At 46.4% G+C, this 10,450-nt stretch overlaps 1 protein-coding gene across 1 annotated transcript in view; it reads right to left on the bottom strand.

The window, feature by feature from the left end:
- Positions 1-2,020: 2,020 nt before the first annotated feature.
- Positions 2,021-10,450, bottom strand: part of T265_10960 (hypothetical protein) — a gene marked incomplete at both ends in the record, with an annotated part of 16,294 nt that continues 7,864 nt past the window's right edge. The window contains 2 exons of the mRNA XM_009177484.1: positions 2,021-2,629; positions 6,555-6,669. Of these exons, the coding sequence (XP_009175748.1) occupies positions 2,021-2,629; positions 6,555-6,669 (724 nt within the window). The remainder of the gene's footprint in view (positions 2,630-6,554; positions 6,670-10,450) is intronic.

Here is a 10,450-nt window from a genome sequence, read left to right on the forward strand (position 1 = left end):
CTCTAAACACTGAGCCATCTCGCCACATCAAAACGTGCTTCACATGTCTCATCTGTGGCCACGATACACTCATCGGCGGGGACAAATACCGTGAACCCATAAGTTTCAAGCGAGCTATTTGGAATGGTAGAAAACAGGTCTCCACTGTGAGTAAAAACAAGTAACCTGTGATACTGTCAGTAGAACGCTACCCATTGACAATCACCTGCTTTTACCGTCGTTTCACTGAGTTCCTATAAGATTTTTCACTTTTATGGTGTTCAACATTTGCGTTCTGTTGATATCCAAAGGAGTTAAGTCAGCTCCAGGTGATTCATGCTTTTAGACTACCTCAATAAGCTTCACCATATTTCCAAGTGGAGCGTTAATTGACCTCGCTTGAGTGGTAATAGGTGTTAAAATAGGTGATCACGAATCACTGGATATGTGTGGCTGGTCACACCGGATGTACTGTTAGAATTACGTCAGCTAACAGAAACTGTACGGATTCATATTCACGTCTCCATTTTGCTTCCTGGTTTCCTGACTTGGGATTCCGATCAACAGCTTAGGTCAAGTGGTTATACCCCATAATACGTACCTAAAGAAAGTTCGTGATAAGATTCGTATGGGTTGTGCCTTACATCCATGTCATAAAGCACCCAATTCCCACAGCCGGTTCCGGGACCTGAAAACAAACTATAGTGGACCGGGTAATTCAGTATACGCTGTTCCTGTATGACAATGCCCTGAAAAAAGTCAAAATTACACTGTAACCCATCGTATTATATGTGGATGTTGGTGCCCTGGGCCTTTAGGCCCATATAAATCCAACACCATACAATGAATGAGCAGGAAAATAAAGCTGACGACACGTGTCAACTGTCAGAAGGGTGTGTCGAACTAGCGAGTGGTCTTTGTTTTGGTGGTGCCTTCCTTTGATGGTCGACTGGAATACGGACGACCAAAAGTGAAAATAAACAGGTTTCCAAAGCTTTGAAATTTGGATCTAAGACAGGCAGATTAGCAATTCAATAAATGAATAATGATGGTTCAGCCGTAGCACCCTTTCGGTGCTTAGCTGCCGAGCCACCCGAAGAGAGTATGAGGGCTGAGATATTGCCATGCTGCCCAAGCCTAGACAGGAACAGTCGAGGTGTGGATGTCGGGTTCGAACCAAGGACATTCAGGTTAGTAAGCTCACACCTTAACCACCGAGCCATCTCGAGTAATTACGAACAGGAACACATCCAGCCTGCTTCTAGTTACCTCTAGATTGTCTTTGTTCATTGTTTAGTTTCGGCCGTTCATACCACATGTATTGACAGGTTCCTTGTTACGTCCACGTTCAGGGAATCAGTGATTTGCTCTTTAAACTTTCTAATCTTCTGAAACCCGAAAGGCTATGGCTGTTGACTACTTGTAACCATAAACACGGAGAATCTGGCAGATACCAGCAACAGAATCGACCACACGCCTCGGATTATTTGACATGACTCACTGCTGGTCAGTAGCTGGGTGTTCGGTCTCGTTGTCTTGAAGTTAACACGACATTGGTTACGGGACCGATTAGATCAGATGGAAATGCCATCGACCACCAACCAACGGATCAAGGGAAGTTCGGAAGAGTTACAAGGTGAATTCATTGACCTCAGTCGTATATAAATGGCATAAATAACGAATACCGAAATGAGACTATCCTATAGTTTGACTACTGCACTAGGGAATTTAGTTCCACTTTCCAAATCTGCCTAAAGCGAGTCAGTGCCACTCGTGATGTGGCGTCGAACAACCCATGAGAGGACATTTCGAAACGTATTTTTGCACTATGAAGGTATTTAGTAAAACACCGGATAACTTCCCGCATATAGAAATCAACCCATTCTTCCATAACCGTAATGTAAGTGTTTCATTCGCTTAGGTGGGAAAAAACGGAAGGCCCGGTCCAGCAATATAATTCACGAGAACAAAGAACCGAAAAGACTACAGACACGGGTTTGTTTTGCACTATCTACTCATATCATGGATGTTAATCAGAAACCTAGTGCTTGGATTTATCGGACGCTGAAAGATCGAGAAGTTCAATTGGTTTCTCAGTTAGCTTTAGGTAAGCAAAGACAAGAGTAAGAGTGACTGCAAATGTGGCGTAGAATGTTAGTATGAAGTTACGTTCATCCTGTTTGTATTCAATGGCCGTTTTGATTAGTTGCGGATCAGATTTCCGTAGCCAATCTTCATTGAGGACGCGGTTATACTGCTTCACGTAGAAAGCCGAGAAACTATCCGTAGTAGAACTGCGAATGGACTCCGTGTCGATGTCTGCGGCAACAGTACCATCGGGAGAGACAGACGACGACGATGGCCGAATTAAACCACGATCGTACTCTTTCCTCTTTGATGGGTTTCCAAGAACTTCGTATGCCCTGGCAAGTTCCTGGAACTTGGCACGAGCATGGGGCTCATTTGTGACATCAGGATGATAAAGCTTGGATAATCTGTAGAATGCTTCTTTGATTTCCTGATGTGTTGCATCTCTATTCACGCCGAATACCTTGTATAGGGATCTGTCCGTTGCAACACTGTAATGAGCAACACGGTACAAGCGACCAACAGCTCTCGGGAGATGCGAAATAATCCGGTTTGACAGGGCCTATAAGGGAATGGAAGAAAATGAAAATCCTATAGTTTCTTTCACCATGCGTTCAGTTGAACTGTAGCCTCCTTTTTCATTTATTGTAGACAACCAATGTATCATGATCAACAGCAACACCAAATGAGAAAACTGGTGCTTCACTGTCACACAAACACATCAATGTGTTTGGATAAAGCCTTGTGATGGGATGAAAAAAATGGGATGCTTGCACCTACAACACTCAGTCAGTCAAGCTGGATAGAAATTGACAGCATGAACGTTACTAACATTGGTTAGCCGCCAGATCGTTCAGTGTCACTGACCATACACATGGTGGGTCACGCGAGCTCTAACTTGGCAGGCGAACAGAACCAACTGAATCCAAACTTTTCGTACCATCTTCTACTCCCTTCTGCCACGTCAAATTTTGTCCACCTCTGGTTTTCCGCTACTCGGAATTGAGCAAGGCATACGGCAACCCGACATGCGTAACATACGACCCAACCATCTTGCTCATGGTACTGAGTACAGTCCTTGATTCGGAAACTTCTTGCATGATGAAAAACTGTGCTACCCGCAACATGATTTTGCAATTCGAATGCAAAGTACACACCAAATGGTTGAATGACTTTGGTCAGATTGCTAAAAGTGTTTGCGCTTTCTGCTCGTCTTCAAAATGAGCAAGAGGAGAATGTCATCTGCATACTCCAGCTTCTCAGAGGTATCTGAACACGGAGGTCTTGAAAACCCATCGGAATTCGTCTCGGTACCAGATCAATGGTGAAACTGAATAAAATTGGAGTAAGCATTTTTGCTGGACACCACTGTTTGTAGGGAACCCTTTGAATAACTTCACATACACTAACGCTCACCCACAATCATGTGAATACAACCAGTGTATCATATTCACGAACTTCTGAGGCATACCTTGTCGCACAAGCGTATTAAGAAAGATTAACCGAGTGACAGGATCGAATGCACCTTTTAGAAAGAAAGAAAGCGTTCAGTTGTAGCATCCTTCCGGTGCCTAGCTGCCATGCCACTCGAAGGAAGCACGAGGGCTAGGATACTGCCAGGTTGCCCAAGCCTAGACAGGGGAAGTCGACTGGCGGAGGTCGGATTCGAACCACGGACCTTGCGGTCAGTAAATTCGCGCTCTAACCACTTGGGCCAGTAGAGTGCACATTGTCGCTTTAAAACTTGACGGTGTGTAGATATAGTCCAAACAGCTCCTTTCTGACAGGAATAACAGTTGCTGTTCCCGGGTCTCGTTTTCAAGCGTCTTTGTAGGACGACGGTGGTCAAGCGTACTTCCCTGCGGTTGCGACATTCACTACGTGCAACATTTTCAAGCGGGCAGCATTATCGACCTAACTTGCCAAACAATTCAGCATCGCCAGAGGATTTCACTTCTGTCTTTTAGAAGAGCGGAGGGAGCTCGTCAGGACCAGCAGCTCAGTGACGCTTGAAGGACAAGAGGCATTCGTTTATTTATGAAGTCGCCTGAGGTTCCAACTTTAATATCGATGTCTGAGGGTCGAGAATCCGGCTGGGTAATCGTAGGTAACCACTTGAATTGCTGTTGCGATGGTCAATGGAGTTGTGGCTGCTATGCGAGACCTACATCCCTCAGTATATAACACAAACTCGCAACCGTCAGTGGACTCGGGTTGAACATCACTCACATCGGAAAATGCCCAATACTCGTTTGTGCATGTACAACCTTTTCCATTATCGCCTCCGTACGGACACTGCTGTCTGCTACAGACCGAATAAACTCTGTTACGTCACACGTCACGATAGTGTTCTGCAAACCAATCGCGCGTATGGATGGAGCTCTAGATACAAAAATATGTACTCATGATGCATCCATTTTTCTATCCTGTTTTATTTCAATTCCAATATGCAACTTAAAAAAAACTTTCGTTACCACTGAATTATTCGGTACACCATTTATGCTGATATGCTAATACTCCTCCTCTAATCCGACCCATTTTTGTCATCGTTACACCTGTGACAAGGTCATACCGTTTGAAACCAGCAAAAAAGCTACTAATGTCATATTACCCGCACACGCTGCATCAAATCCTAGTGTAGGTCACTGAATATATGTGAGTTTTCCCGAGCATTATTGATTCCACACTCATTAAGCAACTGCCATTGGAATTTCAGACCTCATGTCCGCTATCGAACCCTAATACACGTTTGAGGCAATGCATTGCAAGACTATTGTTTTGAGACAACGATCAATTTCGATAGTTACTACCCGTGGTCAAACCGACCGATGACACTTCTTCTCAAGTGTTATCTGAATCGCTCTCCTACAGGCGTAGGTAAGGTCGGCTGCTGCTGTGGAGATCGATCTCCAAGCAGATGTAACAGCACTAAACAGTAGCGCTCGGGTGTCACATGACCGTGAGGAAACCAGGCATTCTGCTCTTTCGACTTCGCATGATGGAATTATGACTTCAAGAGGACGAATAACATCTATAGCAGAAAAGTTCATCGCGTTGGTGGTGTACATGGTCCCCTGATCGGTTCTCATCCTATAAAACAAACCAACTGGATGAGGTTTAACTGTTTTACTTTACTGTTTTACACATAGGACACTCGAGTGGAAGTAAGGAAGCTAGTGGGACCAAAACCAAGATATGGTGTTCAATCACACCGGTCGATCGACACCGTCTCAACACGTCGGTAGTTAATTAGGAATGTTTACCAGGCGACTATCCTAAAAAACATGGTTCAGATTTAGCACCCTTCCAAGGCCTAGCTGCCATTCCACCCGATGAGAGCATGTGGGCTGATATATTGCCAGGTTACCCAACCCAAGATAGGAGCAGTCGAGATGCAGGTGTCGGGTTTAAACCAAGGACCTTCCGGAAAGTTCGCGCGTTAACGACCCTAGACGGAACAAAACAAGAAAGCCTGTGCTCGCTGGGTCAAAAACAAAATCTGATATACTGGATCGGTGTCATGCTGACCTGTGCTCATAATAGCAACGAATAAGTGTCCACAACGGTGGAAGGCGTGTACTCGTGTTGGGAAAGGCGGATACACTGAGCGTACCTACCTAATATCGGTCAAACTGTCCGGATAGCAGGTACGTGTCGTGCTTAGCCATTGTTGGAGCAGTACCTCAGTCCAGTAAAATAAAGTAACTGTACAACCATACCAGCCTCAGCATGATGATCGAGACAACCGGACGGTTTCTTCAACCGATTCTATCCGTGTGATCCAAAGAGATAGAAGTACAAAGTCAGATAATTTTGGGTGAGATGAGACTGTCGTTTGTAAGTGGGGTGATCAACCCTGAGTGCAGGAAAGTATCATACGAACCCGGATGATTATGGGCCTTCAGAAAGTCTGTATATGAAACAGTGGATGTGGATTTACTAGTTCTGATGTCACGATTGACTTTTATGATCTTCCTTGAAATCAAATCAGGTATACAATTCACCACAAATATCCCACCAGATATAAATGGATAAGGCGATTTGTGTGGACTGGTACCCCTCCCAACAATCCTGTCAACTGCAGCTCACTTCACATAATAAACAATAAACGAAAGTACAAACCAATAATGAAATCTCATGAATACTGAAAGGCAACAGTTTTGATACACGGGCGTCACTGACTGCGCGATTGGACCATTTCTGCATGTCATTAAACACTGGTGAGTTGAGTCTCGGGGTCCCCACCCAGGAAGGCGGCAGCTGTCGACAAAGTTTACTGGTTAGGATTTTCATACTTGGTTCTCGGGTTATGCACTGTCCATTTCTCGGTCAATTCTACTCGGAACAGAGCAGGGTGGAAATGGTTTGGTAAGGCAAATGTTCTTCTGGAATACAGAGTACATGTCCTAACCAGCGGAATCTATGAAGCCTAAGTAATTCATCTACCGTGGGGGGGAACTCATTTTTCTTAAGGCCATCTGGCGTACCCCAGCATTACAATCCCGTGTTCCTACTAGACCGGCCCATGCTGCGGGAACATCGATGGTCAAGCACTGACAGTTTTCGTATGTCCTCAGCGTGTGGAGTCCACGTTTCTGATCCCTAAAGCAGTATGGATCGGACGACCGCAGTGTAAACTCTTCCCTTGACAGACAAACTCACGTCACATCAGCGCCACTTATTGGAGGCTGGCAAAAACTGTCTGAACTCCCTGAATCGAGAAGTAATATCATGTCCAGACAGTCTACCGGAACTTATACAACTACCTCGGTAAACAAACTTATCTAGCACGTTGAATGGCTAGTTAAGGCAGCGAAGCATCAGTGTTGAGCACTGACGTCACGCTGTCGATGATGATGATGATGATGGCGACGAATGACTCGCCTGCAAGCACGAGTTTTGGGCTTGGTTCCACCCAATATTGTAGCAGCACTTTACATTTTGCAACTTCGAAGTGCATGCCAAACCGTTCGGCATGATTACTTAGTTTACTTAAAATGGCTTGCATTTTTGAAGGACCTGAACCACTAACAAAGATATCGTTCAAATACTGTAGGCAAACGTTCCGGGAGCATCCTGACCACCGAGATCTCACAGGCAGGCAGGGAAATCTCAAACAGCATATCAATAACAAAGTTGAAGAGGAAAGGTGAAAGAGAGCAGTGTTGTCTTACGTCATTGGACGTAAACTCAGGTGAAAGTTTGCCGTATACCCGTATCCGTTCGAAGATCGCAAACAATTCTCTCATAAGGGATATGAACATGAAAGGGACACCAGTGAAAGCCCTACACCACCAAAGTTCCCAACCATTGGCAGAGTCAAAAGCAGCTTTCGGATCCAAAAACCGACCAACGTGGGACGTTTGAAGGAGTGGTTTTGCTTAGGAACTTGCATGTCAAGATATGGTCGATGTATCCCTGATCAGGGCGAAACCCAGCTTGATTCTTACGAATCTGTCGCTCACGACAATCGATCAACCTAAATGAAATAATGCTAGAGAGCCCTTTAGATCTGACGGATATCAAGCTGACACCAAGATGGTTTTCGCATGACGTTTTTGCACCCTTTCTGAAGACTGGGTTGACGGTCGAGGAACTCCATTCCACTGGTATTGTTTTCGTGCTAAATCTCCAAAAGAATGGTCGTCACCATGGTCGTTCACCATGACCTCAACGTCTTCTTCAAAGAGTGAGGGGTGCAGACCGTCCAGGCCGGGTGCCCTGTCACGTTGAAGGATTAATCCTTAAGCTGGATTCCTGCTTTGCGACGGAGGGCTGGTGTCGAACGCTCCATTTAGGCCCGCTGGGTTCTTCCAGCTGAGTGAAAAGAAGAGTGCGTCGGGGAGGGGACCTAGTTCTGGCCTAGACCTCTAACCGCTCAATCGAACAATCTGGAAAGAAACTGACAGTACGAACGTCACTGACATCAATTGGCCGCCATTTCTTGCAACGTCTCCGGCCAAGCACAGGCGGGGTCAGCTCCCATTCTGGAAGACGCACAACACCAACAAAACCCAAACTCTTCGTGTTCTCTCACACCATTCTGCCAAGTAATGCGTTGTGCACTTCGCGGTTCGCGCCATTCCAAAGAAGATACGAGACGGGCGAGACGGCCCAAGTGGTTAGAGCGCGAATTTACTGACCGCAAGGTCCGTGGTTCGAATCCGACCTCCGCCAGTCGACTTCCCCTGTCTAGGCTTGGGCAACCTGGCAGTATCCCAGCCCTCGTGCTTCCTTCGAGTGGCATGGCAGCTAGGCACCGGAAGGGTGCGACAGCTGAACGCTTCTCGGTAAACGGTATTCCGGCATGTGTAGCACATGACCGAGTCATCGTAGCCGGTGGTTGGATGTCTCTCCCGATTGAAGTATCTACCACACAACCAAATACCTGTCTTCTAATCACCTCGTTACTAACACACTGACGCCATCCAAAACAAGCCACGCTTCTGAGGCATCGGTGGTCAAAGACCTGAAGACGCTTCACATCATCTGTTCGCAGAGGCCATGTCTCGTCTTTTTGACGCTACAAGTGACGCAAATTAGAAAATGTGATTCGAGCCTTTGAGATTCTGACACCGAATTTATCAGACATTCGCTTTGGTCTTCAAAGATGAGGGCGATGTTATCTGCGTACTCTAAACTGAAAAGCCTCTCACCAGCAACAATTTGAACACCTGGGTTCTGAAAACCTTCCAGCGTTGCCTCATTAATTCATTAGCGATGAAGTTAGACAAGAATGGGGAGAGTGGACATTTTTGGAGGGCACCACTTTTTGTAGGGAAGTTTTTGGAGAGCTCAGCGTACACTTTCACCCGCCCGGAAGTGTGTGAATATAGGGATCAGATTATGTTCACAAACTTCTGGAGCATACCCTGCTGAGCAAGTGTAGTTAGAAGCACTGAAAATCGTTCAACTGTAGCATCCTTTCGGTGCCTAACAGCCACGCAACCTAAAGGAAGAACGAGGGCTGGGATACTGCCAGGCCGCCCAAGCCTAGAGAGAAGTCGAGAAGCAAAGGTCGGGTTCGAACCACGGACCTTCTGGTCAGTGAATTCGCGCTCCAACCACTGAGCTATCTCGCCCCTAACAGCACTGACTGATCGACAAAATCGAACGAAACCTTGAAGTCAAGGAATACCAAGATTGTAGGTCTTCTGTGCGTGTGGCGTTACTCTAACACCTGATGGAGTGTGAAGATGTGGTCAGCGCAGCCTCTACCCAATCAAAATCATACTTGAGTCTCACGAGTCATTGTTTCGCCTGCCACCGTAAAACGACGAAGAATCAGTGACGCCAGAAGCCTTGTCACGACAGGAATCAGACTAACACCTCTGTGGTTACTACATTCACTGCATCCTTTTTGAAAATGGGCACTACTATCAATCCACCCCAGTTGTCTGGGACTGTCTCTTTCTATCAGACAGACCCAAATAGTCCAGATGGGCACTGGCTGAGAAGCCCACGGCCATCCTTGAAAAGAGCATGTGGAAGATCGTCAGGACCCTTGAGTAGAGTACACTCGGACACTTCTGAGACTGAAGGCGGCTCCATAATCACAGTCCACCTTTATGTTGAAGGCCAGGGTGCTGGATTGGAGATAGCGGGTGGCCAGCTGAATTGCTGTTCGAAGTACTGTACCCAGCTATCCAAACGTTGCATATCAAGGAGCCATTTTGTTTCTTGATTATTCCGCTTTCAAGAGGTTTACGAAGACCAGTCGAAGGAATCAAGTGGAACAGCTTGTGGACGTTTCCAGCACTCTTTGCATCTTCCATTTCTTCGGCTTTTAGGGTCCATCAAGCTTCTCGGTCTGCACGAACACTCAGCTTCACTTGGTGTTGAATAATACGTCAGGTGGAGTTGTGGTGGCGGCCAGGAGGAATCTGTCGTCGGGTCTTTAGGAAAGACACGGTCTTATCAGAGATTCAATGTTTGGATGAGTTTGGCTGGATTGTACCGCAAACAGACGTTGTGAGTAGCGCTTTGGATATCTTTTTCCGATGACCCTTTATATCCGCCATCGTACCGTCCGACAGGTATTTGAGGAGCTGGTTCTGATAGTTTCGCTTGACTTCTTGGTCCACTAGTTTATCAATAACTAAACGAGGTGTGCGTGTTTTGCGTACACCTGAAAACCAGTAGTGTACGTTGGGAGTGAATCCAACCCCCCGACCTAAAGCTGCCACCTTGACGTGGTGGTCGGGCTTCAGTGCTGCAATGATCCCGCGGGCTACACTGGCTGAAACTTCGTTCCACAAGGTTCAACCATGCCAGGAAGGCCAAAGGGGAGCAGCCAGACCAAGAGCAGCGAGACCCCGTACTACGAGTAATCGTGCTACGAGGCGGCCTGGAGGTAAAGTCGTACTGTCCTCTGCGACAGGAG

This window comes from Opisthorchis viverrini, assembly GCF_000715545.1.
Source record: "Opisthorchis viverrini unplaced genomic scaffold opera_v5_430, whole genome shotgun sequence".
NCBI classification, from domain to species: domain Eukaryota; kingdom Metazoa; phylum Platyhelminthes; class Trematoda; order Opisthorchiida; family Opisthorchiidae; genus Opisthorchis; species Opisthorchis viverrini.